Source organism: Herpailurus yagouaroundi, unplaced genomic scaffold (assembly GCF_014898765.1).
Source record: "Herpailurus yagouaroundi ecotype Mexico unplaced genomic scaffold, PumYag 159, whole genome shotgun sequence".
NCBI classification, from domain to species: domain Eukaryota; kingdom Metazoa; phylum Chordata; class Mammalia; order Carnivora; family Felidae; genus Herpailurus; species Herpailurus yagouaroundi.
Genome location: NW_024412400.1, coordinates 30,984,349 through 31,004,072, shown reverse-complemented (window position 1 = coordinate 31,004,072; position 19,724 = coordinate 30,984,349). Strand labels below are relative to the sequence as shown.

Below are 19,724 nucleotides of genomic sequence, written 5' to 3'. Positions count from 1 at the left end.
AGACATGTGGGGAGTGGGAGAGACATGAAACAGGGAGTTGGATGAACCAAGAACTGCTCTGGTCTTCTCCAGAAGTTGTCAAGGTCCTGCCAACATCTGGAGTTGGGATGGATGGTCTCAGCTGACTTGAGAGTCCCCTGGAAAAGCCATGTGGATTCCTGGTTATGGCACATACATCCTCAGCTCCAACCCTGATTGGCAGGACCTGAGAAAGTCACAGGAGTCCTGCAGGCTTGACGGTGCCCTTGAGGACAGCAATCCACCCCTGATGTTTGTTTGGAGAATAGCCCTGAGTGATCCAGCTGATGCTGGCCAGCTGCAGGAAAGGCTGCTTTTTTCTGTAACTCCCAGACAGTCCTCCCTCAGCTTTCTGTCCCTCACTCCTCTGTCCATAGCCCCCTTCTCAGGCTTTCTAGCAGCTCGGCTTGTAGGGCCCTGCTCAAAGTGTGTTGATGTTCTAAGCATCTTCCCGCTGCTGGCCAGCTAGCCTCGTGCTCAGTCTGCCCAGCTTCCAGCCCACTCCTGCAGTCCCTTTTCCCAGACTCCTTCCATGTCACCTCAGGTCCACCCTTCTACAAATCCCACAAGCCCAAGATGCCTTCAGTGACCTCCCCTGAGCCCCCTTCTTCTATACTCCAGCAACATAGAAGGTTCTGGTCTAGAGCTTAGATCTGGGGTCCTTGGCCTGGGTTCCACTTGACCTATGCAATACAATCTCAGAAGGGGTCACCTGGGGATATCATTTTATAAAACCTCTCCTGTGGGGTCTCATGCCCACCATGGAATCAAGAATCACTGCTGCAGATGACCATCCTCCTCAGGCTTGGGGAGTCTTCTCTCCTCACTCAGACCTCCAGCTCACAAAGACCACCTGCCTACACAACCTGCCTCAAGGCAGTTTGCATGGGCCACACCTTTAAAATGTGACCCACTGATTTGTTGAGGGACAGTGAATCACACTGACATGCTGATCACTGGTCACTGCTGGACAGTCATGGAGCTGGGCCCACGCAGGTGCAGGCAAGTGATGGATGAATATTCAGGTCTCCTGCTGACCTGTGTCTCTGAGTGGGGGCACCACATGCCACCTTCATTCCAGAATTTTATCCCCTTAGAAGCCAGAGTCAGATGGTGTGTTTCAGGGCTTAAGGGCAATGCCATGGCATCGCATGGCTTTCATAGCATTCTCATATGCACTAATTATCCACTTAATTCTCATACACCCTAAGAAGTAGGCACAGAAGAAAGGGCTCTCATGGGAAAAGACTTACCTTAAAACTACCCAGAAGCTCACAGCAGAGTCAGGACTAAAACCAGTTCCTAGGTTAGACCTCCTCACCTGAATATACCCCTTTCCCCTTTCATCTTCCTACACCCTCCCCTCGAGTGACAGCACCAACAACAAAGGCCTGGGCCCAATGGGTCAGCGGGTGCCTTCTACAGTGGTGAGCCAAGGCTGGCCTAAACACCCACAGGAACAGGAATAAGGGAGGATAGCAGGTAAGGTCATACATAGCGTTGTCATTCTCTGAGTCCTGAGTATGGCTGGAGATGCAGGCTAATGAGACAGCTCCTTTTGGAAGCTCCCAGGACTATGTCTGGAAAGGAAAGCCAGGCCCTCAAGGAGTACTCAGGGGCAGAAACAGAATCAAGCCCCATGAGTACATTGCTCCAGCTAGGATCTGGCTGCCAGAGGCTGTTCTAGCACCTGAGACCCCTCCCTGGGCACCCAAATGGGATACCATAGTCTCCAAGCTTCCAACAGACAGCTAAGAGGCCTACACATGCCAGGTTCCCCCTAGCAACTGTCAGTCTCAGCCCAGCCCTCCTCCCCAAGACTGACTTCAGCTGGCACAATATTTCAGGCTCCATGGCACAGAGGAAGCTTGCTGAGTGCCAGCTCTCAGCGCCCCTGGCCCCAGGGATGGGCAGACTGCAGGCACCCACACAGAAATCAACTTAGCCATCAACCTGAGTAGGGAAGGTATGGGGTGGGTAAAGACAAAGCCATGAGTGCTCATTGATCGACTATACTATGAGCATAAGGTTTGAAGTTGGGGCAGATGGGCCATTTTCCTAGTAATTAATAATTTTATAGGTGGGATCAGAGTCACTGGAGGGGTCAGCAGGCTACTATGACTCTGACTGATTGGTCCAATCTGTGTGAGTATAAAGGATGAGTCCAGAAGAGGCCTTGGGCCATGGAGCCCTCTAGAAAGTGTTCTGCCACTTGTGGCACATCCTAACGTATAAGGTACCCCCAACAGCTTCCTCTGCTTGCCCCCATCTTGCCGCCACCCTCCTCAGGACAGGAGAGCTCTAGGCCAGGACCACTCTTCACTGGCTGGGCTACCTAACTGGTCTCCAGGTGCTTCTGCACAACAGAACAACAGGTCACCATGACTTTGACAGGAGAAGGTTTAGCAGACAAAAAGTGAAGGTCAGAATAAGGTTCCTGTCCATGATGAAAGTCTGTCTTGCCAGAAAATAATATAAAGATATTCTATAGATTTGACACATGCAAAGGCCCAGATTCAAATATCCAGAGAAAAGTTTACAGGTCAGTATAACTGAGTGAAGCCCAGAATCATCCAGGTTTGGCCCAGCCAGGCTCCAGGGCATTAATTCTCAGGGCTGTGTTGGAGGAGAGTAGCTTGCCTTCCCTCCCCAGTCCTGCCAGGACAGCTGAAAGGGGCTCACCATGTCTCACCCACAATTCTCTGGCATCCCCCATTCTCCATGCTTCTGGCCTGATGAAAACTGGCTACACTAGGTGGGCCACGCCAGAACTGCCGTCAAGGGCTATGGTGCCTACCTGACAGCACAGCACAAGCACCCAAAATGGGTGGGGGTACCCTCGCCTGGAGACACATACAGGGACGAGTCACAAATCCTTCCACATGCACTGCCCATCTCCATCCAAAGGGTGCAGAGTCCTCCCGATATCACCATCGATGGCCAAGACCTCTTTGCCTCCCTGGGGCAGCCTGCTTAGTTCTGGAAAGGGAGTCCTGGATGATCATCCATCAAAGCCAGATTACTAGCAGAGCCAATGGCTAAGATTTGGAGGATGTATCTTAAAGTCCTTGAGATAGAAAAAAAAGGGGGGCTTCTCTGCCCTTCTAGGACACAAGCTCAGCCAGGCTGCTGGGCTGTGAGACCCATGACACCACCTGGCTTGCCACTCTCCACTCTCAGAAATGCCACCAAAACGTGGCTGCCTATGCTTCTAAAATGGCAAAGTGATGCCCTGGCCACCCCGTTTCCTCCACCCTCCAGCGTGTTTGCAATAGGCAATTTGTGAAATCAAGTCAGTTTCATAGTAACTCTAGATTAGGAACGTCCACCAAAAGTCAGAAGGGGGTTGGAGCTGGGTAGGGAGAATGGAAAGAAGCCACTTGGATTTACTTATTTGTCTCCATAGGCCATCCCACAACAACCGCAGGAGGTGACTTGACAAACAGCACAGACAGCAGAACCCCCCAAAAGAGAAAAGTTCCAATTAGCCCAAAGAAATGAGAGATTGTTCCCAGAGTCCCAATTAAATCAGAACCAATCAATGCTTGCCCTGGTTCCTGCCATTCTGCTCGGGAAATAATGGGAAAAGCGAGACGGCCCCAGCCAGCAAGTGCAGTGTGGCAGCTCTTTGAAGCCTGAAGAAATCACCAGCACTTTTGCAAGCGTGCCTGGCAGCTGCCGCACCTGCACCTTTAAGAACTCAGCCTAGTGCCCGGGTCCCCACTCAGACCCTGACAAATGCCAAAAAGGGCGCCTCCTGCCCCACCTCCAACCGGGGGGACAAAGAGGAACGCTGTGGGGCCAGGCTAGGCTGGTTTTAAAACTGTCTGCCTTGATTCATCACTTGATCTGGCACTCTCTCCCCTCTGTTTCCACACCATCCATCACGGGCACCATAACCAAGAAATCCAATAAAGACACAAAGGCCTTAGTTCTCTGCTCTCAGCAGGCCTCAGAAAGGCTGTGTGAGTGCCCCAGCCCAGGCAATTAGCTGAGTCCAAAGGATCGCAGAGCTGATGGGCATTAGCAATCCTGTGCCTGGTGCTTGGCTGCAGGTGTTTGGGGAGCAAGGTAAGAGAGGAAAGGGACAGGCAAAGACAATCTGGTGGTCAGGTGGAGTGTCGGAGGGGGCAACAGGGAGGATGGCTGATAGGAAGCTCATGAGAGCAGAGGGAGCTAATGGAGCTCCAACTCCAACCTGCCCCCAGAGGTCTGGGGCAACCTAAACGATGAGTTAGGGTCAAGGTGGTCATTTCTGAGGTCTATGTGGGAAGCCTTGCCCTTGAAAGAATCTGAAACTTTGAATGCCACAGGCAAAATTTAATCGAGGAACGAAGTCTTCTCTTCCCCAACTCTGGACACCCCCTCCCTGTATTCAGCTTCCATGCACTTACTAAAGAAATAAGTCATGGATTCTCTAGACCATCCTATTCATTCTCAGAGAAGAATCTCAAGCCAGTTCAGCTCATTTATTGCCATGTATTAGACATGTGCTCTCTTGGACTGAGGAGAGCCAATGTGAGCACACAGTTCCCTGACACTCCCAAACTGCCAAGTTCGTATCACTCTGTATCCTTCGGAAGCAAAAGTAATACAATACCTGATACCACCTCCCCCCATTGCATTAGCTCATCTCCTTCCAGTACAGAAAAGCTAGGTCCACCCCTGCCCCTGGCATTGAGCCCCTGGAGGAAGACAGCTGAGCAAAAGGCTTTGAGTTAATGAGCTACATGGGTTCAAGACCAAGTTGGGTGCTGGGGGAACTGAACTGAAATGACTTAAAATATTTTGCAAATTCAGTCACTTCTCAACTACCCCTGAGTGAACTGCCCATGACAACCCAAATTCTCTATGCTTCAGAGCATGGGGCTGGACATAATGCAGGTGTGTGTGCATGGTGAAGGTCAAGAGAGTGCATATACACACAAAACAGAATATGAATGTCCAGGGTTATTACGTGATTACCTATCATTTGGAATTCTCTCTATCTCTTCCCCCATCATGAACACTGCATTCTGGTTGGACACAGTTGAAAAATCATCATAGCTGGGGATGTAGATGCCCCAGAGCTTTTGTGTGTGTGTTTTTTTTTAAGTTTAAAATTTATTTTTGAGAGACAGAAAGAGAGATAGAGAGAGAGAGAGAGAGATAGAAGCAGAGAGACAGGGAGGGGCAGAGGGAGAGGCAGAGAGAGAATCCCAAGCAGGGTCCGTGCTGTCAGTGCAGAGCCTGATGCAGGGCTTGAACCAAAGAGCCATGAGATCATGACCTGAGCCGCAAAAAAGAGTCAGATGCTTAACTGACTGAGCCACCCAGGAACCCCCCGACTCCCACAGAGCTTTGTAATAAGCCATCAGGCTCTTCTGCTCCTTTATGACCCAAAGCTGGAGGTGGGGAAGATTTGCAGATTGGACCCTGTCCCAGGTGGGCAAGAAGCAGAGGCCTTAAGAGGCCCTAGGACTTACCCTTGCAGGCCACACTGTTCTCGGGCTCATAGCCAGGCTTGCAGGTGCAGCGCCCAATGGGCACCATCCACTCTCCATCCCCATTGCAGTAGAGTTTGATGGGCACGTCCACTTCCTCTGCATTGGGGATGCATGTCCCCCGAGCAATCACCAGAGACGTGCTCTCTGCTCCAGTCATGGTCTCTGGAAACACGGCAAAATTTTGCACAATGCTGGGACACTTCTTGAAGAAGACGCGAACAGAAAGGAGAGACATACAGGCTCCATAATCCTGGAAAGCGAGGTAAAAACCATTCCGAGTAAGAGGGCCAAAGCTCCTGACTTCTGTGTTGACCTTCATCAACCTTCCCCCAAAGTCCACCTGGGAGAAGCTCTCATCTGCAGCAATGGTGTCTACTTTGAGGTAGGGGGCCTCAGACCAGAAGGCTGACTTCTTGGTGGCAATAACTGAGTCCGTCTCATAGTAGTACAAGTTGAAGGTCTCCTTGCAGGAACCTGGGACGTTGGGGAGGCTGCTGCAGTCTCTCACAGTGAAGCGCATCTCTGTGTAGATGCGATGAGCCCCCCGCCGGTTGATGAAGGTGGTGAGCAGCCAGTTGTTCTGGTTGGGCTCAAAGACGTTGCACACCTGGTAGGTGCGGATGGTGTTCAGGTTTTCATCATAGCCACTGACTTCTTCCCACTGTACCAAGCAGGCCGCAGACACACACATGCAAAACACAAAATAGAGAGTAAGAAGAAAAAAAGAGGCGGAGCAAAGAAGCCTCGTTCTGCAGAGGACCTTATGAGCTCACCAGTCCAGCCACTTGACGTGAGAAATAAAACATACCTAACCCTAATTTGTTTTTAAAGACCTCCTTATATGCAGACTTCAAATATTTCTCTGCTGGTCACCCTGAAATAGAACAGACTTTACTCTAGAAAACCTTCCTTCATCTAACCTACAGCACTCCTGCTGTGACTATGGCTCATCACCTCCACAGGACAAGCCTGCAGCTATCTGCCCTATGTGATGGCAAGGACTTGATTCCTGAGTGACACAGCCTCTCCTCTCCACAACCACTCTGTGGATTAGGGGTCTAATTACAGAACACCCCTCACCTTAGAAATCCTCATTTCCGAACCTAATTCTTTATGGTGGTTCTTTTAGAGTTGTGAAAAGCATATGAATATAAGGCTTTTCACAACCTCTCAACAAACTTAGATTCTCATAAACTTTTGTTTTATAACATCAATTCCTTTGAAAAAGCTAAACCATAAAACTGGTAGGAGTAGGGGCTGCTAAGTGAGATGCTTAAGGAAACAAATCAAGCTTCATTGGGTGCAAACTGAAAGCAGGGATGTAATGGAGGAGAATGCTGGAGGATGTCACATAGGGAGGAAGGAGAGCTTCTTAACGGGAGAGACAGCATGCTTCACACTAGAAAAAAAAATTCTCATTTTTAGCAGCCCTGCAGGTGGGAAAGAGAAGAGGAACAACACATTTATTAAGTGGTGTCTCTTGATCTTCCCCTTAACACTGAAAACTAGATATTATCACCCCCAATTTACAGATGAAAAGATATCATGCAATTCACCCATGGTCACATGGCCATAAGAGACAGGATAGAGAGGAGAAAGAGGTATTTTGAATGGCCAAAGAAATTCACTTCCACCAGGGGTGGGAGGAGAGTCATGGGGCATTCTCTCTTCCTTGGGTTGGGACAGGAAGCCACTACCTGTACTGGCGAGCTCTCAGGACCCTGACTTCAAGAACTGAGAGTATTCCCAGGACGTTTCAATGTGTTCATTAAATTCTGTTCTGCTTGCCAGAAACAAATAAGGGACCCAAGAAATTAAACTTCTCCTTTTTAATGTTCATTTATTTTGGGAGTGGGAGAGAGAGAGAGTGCGCACGCAAGAGCATGTGTGAGCAGGGGAGGGACAGAGAGAGAGTGAGAGAGAATCCCAAGCCGGCTCTGGGCTGTCAGCACAGAGCCTTATGTAGGGCTCAATCCCATGGACCGCAAGATCATGACCTGAGCCAAAATCAAGAGCTGAATGCTCAACTGACTGAACCACCCAGGCGCCCCAAGAAATTAAACTTTATCTTACGTGAAAAGAAAAAACAGATGAAGATCCTTGACTTTAATATTTAGCAATGGCAAAAAGTAAAAGTACAAAATAGTATCTATTTCTTTAAATATTGTGCTAATTGCTTATTATTCACAGTGTAGAGTTGAAATATATAAAATAGAATTCTTAATTTAAAAAGCTGACGTCAGGGCACCTGGGTGGTTCAATCGGTTACATGTCCGACTTCGGCTCAGGTCTTGATCTCATGGTTCATGAGTTCAAGCCCAGTGTTGGGTTCTGTGCTGACAGCTCAGAGACTGGAGCCTATTTCATACTCTGTGTCTCCCTCTCTCTCTCTGCCCTTCCTCCACTGTCTCTCTCTCTTTCAAAAATAAATAAACATTAAAAAAATTTTTTTAAGTTGAAGTCAATCTTATGTGCATGGAAAATATACACAGTTGCTTCTTGCACAGAATTAAGCCCCCTGTAGGAACAGGAGGGCCAGGCTGCCCTTCAAGCTTGCGCCAGAGCATCTGAGACCAGGCGTGGTGTGTAGAACAAACAGGCACGTAGAGAGCTGGCCCCGCCCACCCAGACCTGAAGAATGACCTCATGGCCACTTCTGCCGCCAGGGCCCTGCCACTGAGGCACCTGAGTACCAATCTATCCAAGGCTCTTCTCCCCCATCCCCTTCCAGCACCCCCAGGAGTCAGTCTCTTCCTCAGCTTGGAGTCCTTGGTGAGTTCTTTCCAGATCCTTGCACATTGCCAAACGTCACCTGGAACTTTGCTTAATTTCTTATCGATTCTCTAGATGTCAAGGAACCACTTTTAACCCCTCTTAAAGATTGTGTAATGTTCTAGTTAAATGTGTTTGTTAAAGTTATGTTCTGCTTGCCTGGGCTTCTGGAACCAGAAGCAAATATATTACAGAGAAGTCGCTGACAGCTGTTTTAGTTTCAATTTTCAGACCTCTCTCCCTTTCGTGGCCATTTTGAAATAACATTTCCCCAGTTGACCCTACGTGACTTCTGAGAGGACGGCTTTCTTTTGCTGTTTTGTAGGTGCTTAAGCACAGCAGACTCCTAGTCCATGACTTCAGTTGGCCTGTGTGAAGTGGCGACACAAACACAGGGCCCCTTTGTCAATGCACAGGTGAAGCCTGTGGCCCCATTTAGGGCAGGGACCTGTCCCAGCCAGAGCCGTTGACCCATTCAAGACTGCTGTGGCTTCGCTATATGGGAGCAGGACAGGAAGCCCGCCTTTCAGGGCTCACCTTAGCACTGAGACTGTCACCACCAGCAGGTCTTAAATAGACAGAATGAGGCGTTTATACTCTTGCGGAGCGGGGATATTGAGAACATTTATCTTAGAAAATGACACTGATTGGTATTATAAGACCCAATAGAGGTAATCGTTTCAAACATTAACCTCTCTGGGCCTCAGTTTTCTCATCTGTAAAATGAAGAATCATACTGGGTGACCTCAAGTTATAAAATCTACACAGATTTAATTGATTCCATGACAGCTCCTAAGGGAGCGATCAAAGCAAATTAGGAGGAATACAGTTGTATATTCAAAGGGAAAGAGTAGAGAGAAATTGAGAGAAAGGAAATAACTTCCCTGTTGTTTGGGGAAAGGCCATCACAGAGCCTCACATTCATTTCTTTCTCTCTTTCATTCTCCTGTCAGCAGGTACGACAGGGGTTGGAAAAATATGCTTACAGAGTGGACTAGAGTAGGCATGAATGCCTTCCGGGCAAGAGGCAATTAGGACCGGGGGCCTTGAAGAAAGAGAATTATTTTGGCAAACAGAGAGGCGGGTGGAATGGCATTCTTAGCAGGGAGGGACAAACATTGTTATTTGTCTGTGATATCTGGAGTCAGCCTCGTTGCTTTATAGTTATACCTCACTCATTCATCAATGAAAAAAAAATATTTGCTGAATGCCAACTTTATGCCAGGTATTCTATTAACCACTGGGGATACAACAAGATGATGCTTATAATCTCGTAAGAGAAACAGAAATTAGACAAATGGTGATTAAAATAACTAAATAATTACAATTGTGCTAGCTGCTGTGAGGGAAAATTACAGGGTGCCTAGAGAGGGGGTGTACCTGATACAGAGAGGAGTGTCAGGGAAGAACCTCCAAACTGAGAGGGGATGGACGGATAAAAGTTAGAAGAAGTGTGTGTTTGCTGGGGCCAAGAGGGACAGAGGAGGAGTGGGGAATCTAGGCCCAGGAACAGCAATTGCAAAGGCCCTGTGGTGGGAAAATGTGGCCTGGAGCCATTGAGTAATGCTGCCTGTGTGACAGAAGAGTCATAAAAAACTGCAGATGCAGGAATAAGACTGAGGAGAGGGTGAGTCTGGTCAAGAACTCTGAATTTCATCCTGAGGGTAACTGGAAGTCATTGATGAGTTTCCGTGAGGAAGAGTACAGGTGATCAGAGCTGAGGTTTTAGAAGATTTATCTGATGTAAAGTACAGATTGGGTTGGAGGGCCACCCCAATAGATGGTGGGGACAACTGGGTGCAGGTATGGTAGTACAGGCAACAGAGGACAGTAGGTTGGAGTAAACCAGTGGAAACTGAAAAGATAATCCTGGGGTAGAACCTCTAGGTTTTCTTGAGCCAAGTGTGGGGTGGAGGACAGAGAGAGACCTGACCAGACCCAAGGCCCACGTATCCCTTAACACTCTTCCACACATCAGGCTTTGAGCTCTGCTGTGTCCCTGGGGCACACCACTCCTAACTCCTTACAAGAGTGGATATCCTACCCGTGGATGTGCAGAACTCAGATTCTTTCACTCAAGGCCTGCAACAGCCCTGGTCCCTGTGACACTCTCTCACTGCCTATCCCCAAGCTGATTTCCTACGGGTCTCTGTTCAGTGGCAGCTTCTCAGCCTCTCCTTCTAGGCAACTGACATACTGCTTCTGTGTTCCTTTCTATAATTGTCTTTTGCCATTAAAATGAGAACAAAGCACCATGATTTGCTTATCAGCTTGGCAAAAAATTAAAGAGATACAATAGCAAGTCTTGGTAAGAATCTGAAGCCAAGGGGACTCACAAGCCTAGTGGCGACAGTGTGACTGGTGGAATCTTTTAGAAGTCAAATCAACAGTTTCTCTCAACATTTCAAATGTTGGCCACAACTCAAATAAGCAGGGAAAAGGTACATCATTAAAAAAAAAAAAAAAAATCATTGTGATAACTGAGTAGCCATCTGGGAAAAAAAACACAGCTTTGTATCCATACCTTGTTCCTTACTTCAGGATAAATTCCCAGTGAAGCAAAGATTTAAATATTAAAAGTGAAACCAGAAAAATACTAAAAGAAACCCTGGAGATAATTTATGTATAGTAATTATGACATGAAACACAGAAGCCACAAATGAACAGATTGATCAATTCAGCTCTACAAAGTTTTTTCTTAAGTGACATAACAGAAATGGCCAGAAGTAAAATCAAAAGGAAAAAAAAGGAAATATGCTGGCAAGAAACCACTTATACTTTATCACAGATAAAGTGTTAATTTCCCCTGATATATAGAGATAATCTATATATCAATAATAAGATGCAAAATAGGCATGGATATTGACAAACTGTTTACTAAAAGAGAGAGATAGCTCATAAATATGTGAAGAGATGTTGAACATCATTCAATATAATCAAAATGATAATTAACCATGTTGTGATACTTTGTTTTTGGGTGGGCGGGTCAGACAGAAATTTGATAACACACTATGTTGGAGGGTGTGTGGAAAGTAATCATTCTGATACATAGCTAGATGAAGGGCAAATTGGTACAATCTCTATAAAAATTGTGGTTTTATTTATTCAAATTATAGCTCTCTCTACCCTTTGACCCAGCCATTCACTTCTAGGATCAAACCCCAGATATACTTTTATTTATTTATTTATATATATATATAAAATTAGGTATGAATGGTATTACCTGCAGCCACCATCACCTCCAGAGTTTTATGCATGCCCAGGACACCTGGAGGTGGCCAGGCCTCAGGGGACTATGGGCCTATGGAGAATGTAGCAGCCTTCTCAAATTTGCTCTGAGTGGGACCTCTAGACAAGCATGGTAGAAAGAACCATTGAGACTGAAATTCTCACCAACCAGTAGGATGGGGGAGCTCAGAGTTTGAAATAATTTTACTAAAAGAAAATAAGGCTAGGATACTCCTTGTGCATCTTTGTTTTGGGGGTAAGATTTATAATGCTGCACCCCAATCTTACTTAAGTCTTCCTTTCTTGGAGCTCTCAATCGGACTCCAATATGGCACCCAAGACCCTTTGTTAATGTCCATCAACTAGTGAACACATAAACAAAATGTGATGCAGCCAAACAATGGAATACTAATCATAACTAAAAAAGAATGAAGTGTTGGTACATGCAACATCACGGACAAACGTCTAACACATTATGCTAAATGAAAGAAACTTGACTCAAGAGACCATATGTTGCATGCTTCCATATACCTGACCTGTCCAGAAAAGGCAAATCTATAAATAGAAAGGTATTAGTATCAGTATTTCCCTGGCACTGGAGATGGGAATGGGGAGTAACTGCAAACGGGCATGAAGAATCTTTTTTGGAGGTGACAGAAATGTTCTAAAATGGGATTGTGGTGATAAGTACACAATTCTGTAAACTTATTAAAAATTCTTGAACTGTACAATTCAAATGAATAAATTTTATGACATGTAACTAACACTTGATTCCAGCTTTAAAAAAAACAAAAAACAAAAAAACACCTCTTTGTTATTTAGTCCAGTCTCCACCTCTATACCCCACCAATGCTGGTTTGGTCTCTTTTTTTCCACAAATGCCATGCCCACTGCAACAAGAGGGCCCTGCTTGTCCTATCCACTGAGACAGGGACACCCTTCTCACTCCTTTATCCCTATATCCCTATGACCAGTATGTGCTTGACCAAATTTATTTGTGAATGAACAAGTGATGTCTAAGTTGAGGCAAAGATGGCATCTTTGAGATGGGACACTTCCAAGGAAGTGGAATCCCTACCCTGATGCTGGGAGTCTGAGTAGAATCATGAGAATGGTCCTAAGATGGATTCAGAATCTTGGGCCCAGGACCCCGTTCAAGAATCACTTGATTTTCCATCCTGGAGTCAGCCAGGTATCAGGCCAAAAGTGCCCTCCATGTCCAACATACACCCCTCCTTGTCACCATAATTTGCCATTTCTTCCAGAACAATGTTCTTCTTATTTGACCTCTCTCTTGCATTCCCTGACCATGCATTAGGGCTGCCATTACTTAATGCCTGGACTTATGCCCTGGCTTGCTGTTTGTCAGAAAGTAATGACAACAGACCAGGAAAGAGATGGCAAGGGTTCAAACCAGAGCCAGGTCCTCTCACTCTGCACATTGAGACAGTGCTCATCCCTGCCTCTTGATGTTGTTGTGGATGCTCTGACCGGCCCTAACACCTTTCTCCCATGTTCATCCCATCTCAACTCCTCCAAGACACAGAACCAGAGAATAACAGATCTGGCTGGAAACCACTGTAGATCATGTTGACCAAAACCTTTCGTTGACAAATGGGCACACTGAAGCCCAGAGCCATTCAATAGTTGGCCTGAAGTCAGGCAGTTGATGGGGGGCAAAGCCAAACTCTCTTTGTAGCTCCCTCCTGTGAGGGGGCTTGGGTATTCTTTCCTCCAGGAGGCCTTCCTAGCTTGTATTCAGCTACCATTTTTCCAAATGCTTATAGCATGATTGAGCTCATTCCATACAATTTAGCATTTCATAGTACAATATTTTGAACTATTCATTAATTGCTTTGTGTATGACTTTGGATTCTGAGACCAGGCTGTGAGCTCCCTGAGGATAGGGAATTATGTTTTAACTAATTTATTAGTTGATTTCGACAAGCAAAATAATTCCACGTATTTAGCTTTGCAGCACTGATACGACACAACTGCATTTTTATTCAGTAATGTCTGGAAACGTTGAAATCCACTGGTTTTTCAGGGGTCCTTTCTTCTTTCACTATTGACCCTGGGAGATGTAGTCCACACACAAGGCAACCACCACAGAGTACATCGCCAAACTTAACCTCTCCCCAGTGCCCAGACTCTTCCCCAGCTGCCCGCTGGACACCTGGTGCTCACCCATGCCCTCTGTGGTCCTCCTGCTCACAGATGGCACCTTGTCCCTGTACTGGGTTTCCAGGAAGCACTCTGGACATTTCTGTTGCCCATCCCGGGGTTTAGGCACCAAACCCACGTCTCCCTTCCCCTCCATAGCTCATCCATGAGGTGTGTCCCTTTCCCCACTTGACTTTACTCTCTTTCCTAGACACTCCACCAGACATTCTCTTTAACTCCCCTACCCCAGTGAGTTTTGTAAAACTCCATCTTCCCCATGGGGTTGCCTCTCCATAGTCCCAGTACCTAGCCCTCAGTAAATACTGGAAGGGGGCACCTGGGTGGCCTAGTTGGTTAAGCATCAGACTTCAGCTCAGGTCATGATCTCACGGTTTATGGGTTCAGGCCCCACATTGGGCTCTGCAGTGAAACTGCTTTGGATCCTCCGTCTCCTCCTCTCTCTGCCCTTCCCTCGCTCTCTCGCTCTCTCTCAAAAATAAACATAAATAAACAAACAAATAAATAAATACTGGAAGACTGAGGGAATGAACAAGGCCCTGGTCTGTTCCTTAACTTCTCTGCCTCTTTAGCCCCTGGTCCTTTGCTAGGGACTAACTGCAGGTGACACCAGGCTACCTTGTTCCTGGGAGGAGAAGAAACAAAGCGGCTTTGCACACCCAGCAGAATATTAACAGCCTCTGAAAAGGCTCTATTATTGATGCAAATGGGCCACCTGTCCTTGAGATAAGCATAGTAAAGAAAACAATGACATCCATTAGAAAGTACTTGTTCAGGCTTTGAGACCATGACTTTGATGTATGAGAAAGACACTTCTAGGTTCCTCCAAGATCCAGGTTTGTTAGTCTTGTTTGCTGGAGTCAGATCTTGCAGGTCTGTGCTCAGGGGTAGGCAGCAGTGCCTGCTGACATTTGAACAGTGCATACTGGGTGCATATTGACTATCTGCAGTCTGGCTCTGCGTGTATGTGTGTGTGTGTGTGTGTGTGTGTGTGTGTGTGTAAAACAAAACCACTGCCATGAATTCTGTCCATCCACACTGCCTTCTAGAACAACCATCAGAAACTCTAACACATTCGTTACCCTCCAAGAGTAGATCTGGATTTTAGAAACAGGCAAAAGTCATTTGGAGCCAAATCTGATGAGTCAGATGAATGAACTAGCTAAGAAATATTTCTTGCTCAAAAATGAAGAGCCACTATAAAAGGAACTTTAGAAAAGTGAGCTGATTCCACTTTATGCCTCTGACTAGTTCCAAGCATGGAGTTCTGGAAAGATTTGTGATAGCTGGCCGCTCCCTGGACTGCGGCGACATTCCTGGGTAGACCCTGCCCTTCCTGAATGCCCACCCATTGCCACAGTGCTGCATCCAGAACTGCCCCCAAATAAGCCATTTCCCTCCAGTCTGGCCAGGAAGGACACTTGCTCTGGATACTGCTCTTTAGGAGGAAGACATAATCAAAGTTGGCTTTTTGGCCTCTATTAGCCTAATAAGACCCCAGCCATTCTGATTGTATGAAGCCCAGCTCATTTAACTCACTTTTTAAATAAAGAATTGAGCATCTACTACATCCCCAAGCAGTGTTCTGTGTTTTGGTGACCCTGCAGTGAACCAGAGGCAAAGTCCCCACCCCCGTGGGCCTCATATTCTAATAGAGCGAACCAGAGGATGAACAAGCAAACAAATAAATAATATAAAGTCAGACAGTGTCAAACACTCTTGAGAAACAGGTAAGGGGACAGAGTGACAGCTGGTAGTGGGGTCATCTTGGAACGTTGCCTTTTAACAGAGATCTAAATGACACAGGAGCCACCAGCCTGGAGGGCACACGAGGGAGGGGCATTCCAGACTCAGAGAAGAAGAATGAACTCTCCAGAGCAGGAGTGTGCCTAGCACATTGCCAGGAAAGCCTAGAAGCCAGGGTGGCTGCCAAATTGCACAGGGCAAGGGGAAAAGGGAGGAGATGAGGCAGGAGAGGTTGCCAGAGGACAAAGGGGCCCCACCCCTGCCAGTTACAGCTCTGTGACCATGGATGACTTTCTGAGCTTTAGTGTCCTCATATGCAAAGACTATTTACCTTGGTGGGTGCCATGAGGACTGAAAGATCATGTAGGAAACTCATCTTGCGCTATGCCTGCAAATACCCTCCATTCACTAAGTACCAATTATCATTTCTACTACCATCAGCAGCATCACCACTGTTAATGTTAATCTCAGGATCCACCTCCGACTGATCCATGAGGGTGTGGAAATTGTCTCCTCCATCTTGGATAAATAATCCCGCCTTTGGTCAGCAGAATGCCAGGACTAAAGAGCCAAAACCTGCCTCTCCATACAGTCAGCACCCCCCTTTCTTGCCCCTCCTGGAATCCTCTGGGCAGGTTTAAGTATGGATTCCCTTCTCTCAACTAGGCAATCCCTGAAGCATGATCAGCTACCAGCTCAAACTACAAGGAGATGAAATCTGACATTGCACATAGGCTTTGGTCCCATTCAGCAGTCTGTATCGGGGCACAAACTGCTGTTTGAGAGAACTTGTTATTTTGCAAACAGTCGCTGCCAACATGGAGCCATATGGAACTTGCCTGTCACTGCCCAATCAGAGGAAGCCCAAAGACCCACTTTCAGACCCCAGTTAGAGATGGCTGCCTCTCTGAACAAGAAGCCCACTGAGACCCGAACAGTACACAACTTCACAGAGCCCACAGGAGGCCACCAATTCTTCAGGGCAGCAGACTGTTTGCGCTGGGCTAGAGCCGCCACCCCAGCAGCCTGGAAGCCAAGGATGCGGCCCCTGTACAGACAGTAGACTAGGCCTGAAAGAGCTGGGATATTAGACAAGCTAGAGGCCTAATTAAAATGTAAAATGTGGTCCATGGGGCATAAATTCCTACAAGCCCTGAGGGATCTACCATTTAGTGCACCAACCAACCACGGCAGCCACTTACTCAATGGCCCCCCTGAGGGCTGCGAGCGCCAGCTTACCTCCCAATAGACTTAATTTACCTCCCAGATGTGCCGGGCTGGGCAGACAGGAATGACCCTCCACTCATTACCATGGCTCCATGTGATGTGCCAAAGAACTGGACAGGCTACCTGAGACAGGGACTGCCTGGAAAGGCTTTCATACTGCAGTGGTACAAATCCATGCATTCCCTCAAGGATTTACTTACTCTCTGCCGTGCAGAAGAGCACTGGAAGGGGGGTGAGGGACCCAGTTAGGTACGGAAATAATTAGAATATGGAAAACACACTCGTTTCCAATGCAGGCTCTAAGAGTTTCTACAAAATCCATTTAAAAACTTAGGTCGGGAAATGCAAGAAATATTGTCTTGAGCTGCAAGCAGGAGAAACAGCCTTAGCGGAACACATCGTGTCCCTGGGAAGGATAGTTCTGTGCTTACCAAAAAAGGGTTAGAATTAAGAAGCACTGCCGTCACCATGCCTAACACTGGACCCCAGAAGTCACGGTGACCCCTGGTTTAGCACAAGAGTTCAATTGCACAGACTCTGGAGTCAGCTAAGCCCATGTGTGTGACCACAGGCAAGTCTTCACCCCTCTCTTAGCCCCGGCTGTTCCTCTCTCACAGGGACACAGGGGTACCTACCTCATGAGGATTCAATGTGAGGATTAAATATGACAATTCACATAAAGTACTTAAATCTGAATAAGAGACCCCTGTAAGTCAGTTATTATGGATATCAGCCCTCCAGAGACACATGCTTATTAGCCTCTCCCTGAGCACAGTTCTTTTTCCTTAAAAGTCCTGGCTTTTCTTCCTTGGTGTGTATTATCTAGGACTCTTTCCTGTCTGTCTGGTTTTTTGCACCTGTGCATCATCTTTGGCGCGTGCACACGTGCATATGTGTATATATGTGCCCGTGTGTGGCTGGGGGTGCTGGCTGTGGCCCGGGTAGGGCCTGTGTGCCCTCCCTTGGGTATGCCCACACACCAATTGTCTCATGAGCACCGGTCGGCTCTGCACCTTCCCAGCCAGGGTGATGCCTCTCACTGCTCAGAGATCACGCCAACAGAGAGCGAGGCTGACTGGGCCCAAGGTCCAGATGGCATGCATCTCTTTGCATCCTGGCACACTTCACACCCAGGTCTCCGTCAGCTTGCTGGGAGAAACACTGCAGGATTGTGCCTCCGGAGGGGGCTCCTTGTCCACAGCCCCCAGGCCACTGGAACTTCCACCAGGCAGCAGCATTTCGTACCAGGCTCTGCCTGGAGTGGGGTCCTCAGCCATTATGACAGCTGCTGCTGCTGCTGTTGACACTGCAACAGTGACAAATTCATCCTTCTGACAAGATCCCTTTCAATAATTCACAGGGAGCTAGGGATTAAGACACTGTTTCTCTCTGTCTCTGTTGGGATTTAAAACACCTCCAGCTGGGGTATTTAAAGAGAGTATAATGGGCTGCCCCTCTTGGGGCTCCCCTCCCCCTTTCCTCCTCTTTCCCATTTCCCAAACTCAGCCCCCACCCCACCAGCCAGCCCTCTAACAAGGAGGCCCAGAAAACAAGAAAGAAAAAAAAAAAAGGAGGGAACCAGTGCTTGGCTGGTCACTATGGCAACCATGGCAGGGTATTCAGCTGTCATTATCCCAGTGCCTCACACATGTGATTATCTTAAGCTGTCGATTGAATGTGGTCCTCGCTGCTGTCCAACAAGGCCTTGTCGAACAAGGCAGGGGCGGGAGCTGCAGGGCCCCAGGCCCCAGCTGCCTAATCCTGCTCTGCCCAGATCTGGGTTCCACCGCCAAGGAGCAGAGTTACCACCGGGAGAAACTGATGACTTTTCCCTGCAGCTTGGAGCCATCTCTGCTCAGAACGCACAGAGGGGGCCAGGCTGGGGCTGGGCTGGAGCACTGGGTTAGAGCCTGGGGGAATGGGTTCCTCACTGCATGAGTGCAAAGAGTTTTGACTGCATGAGGGCCAGGCTGGCTGTGGCCAGCTGGAGCCACCCCCAAAACAAGAGAGCAAGCCATGGGGGGAGGAAGAGGGTGGCCTTCCTAAAGTTCTTGGCTTTGTTCCATTCTCAGGGTGGGGGAGAATTCCCATTCTCAGGGTGCAATAAAGTCAAACTGAGCCTGGAAAGAGAACACACTGCCCTCTATCCTGCCTACTCCCTCCCAATTGTGAGAATGTGGTCACTACGTAGGACCCACTTCAGGGGACTTTTCTTCCTGGGACTGCTAGAGTGTGGTTCTGGGAAGTCCGGGGAGGACTTCGATCTCACTTCTTTGCCTTGCAGACTTTGCTACAGATTGTCTTTGGGCTGAGGTTTCCCAGGTCCATGAACATTCTGCTCACCCTCTACTAGGCATGCTCCAGACTTTCCAATATTTTTTTTTTAAACTCAACTCCCAGAATGAGCCCATGATGGCAGATGTACTCAGGCCAGCACAGCACACAATGGGGCCACCATCACCTGTGACTTGCACCTGGATTGCTCCAAATACCACCAGCTCAGTCTGGCCTCTCCTGCTTCTGCATCCTGTGGTCAGTCCCCACAAAAATGTGACCAGCCACATGCAAGTCCCCACCACCTGAGGCACTGCCCACCTGGGTCACCCCAGGGTTTGTTGGCTGCATAATGAACTATTCACATATAAATGCAAATGAAGCCCATTAACATCAACCATGTCAGTTTGACAGCAGAGCTCTCCATCCGCAGGATAAGTTTAAATCTTAACTCCAACATCTTTCATGTTGGTTGTCCTTTGTGACACTGGGAAATGTCGGGCATGCCTGTCCCCACCAGAGTGGTGAGTGGGACAGTGTGTCCATGGAGGTGAGGATGTGCCATGACTAGAACTCCCTGCCATGAGAGCGGCAGAACAGCACCTCAAGTGGAGCGGGTGCTGCTTCCACAGAAGTGACAATGAGGCCACTGGATGGGACAAAGCAACTCACTAGAGCCCATCCCCTCACGTGTCTCCCTTCCTAGAGTCCTCACTTCCTGAATATTTGCCAAGGCCTGGGGGTGGAAGCTGACCCCCAGGCTCCTCCATCCTCGCCTAGAGCTAGCCGTCC

General features: G+C 47.8%; 1 protein-coding gene across 2 annotated transcripts in view; it reads right to left on the bottom strand.

The window, feature by feature from the left end:
- The window catches only part of EPHB1 (EPH receptor B1), a 431,880-nt gene that overhangs the window by 265,628 nt on the left and 146,528 nt on the right, over positions 1-19,724 (bottom strand). For both annotated transcript variants that reach the window (XM_040480245.1, XM_040480246.1), the window contains exon 3: positions 5,484-6,165. In XM_040480245.1, coding sequence (XP_040336179.1) covers positions 5,484-6,165 — 682 coding nt within the window. The remainder of the gene's footprint in view (positions 1-5,483; positions 6,166-19,724) is intronic.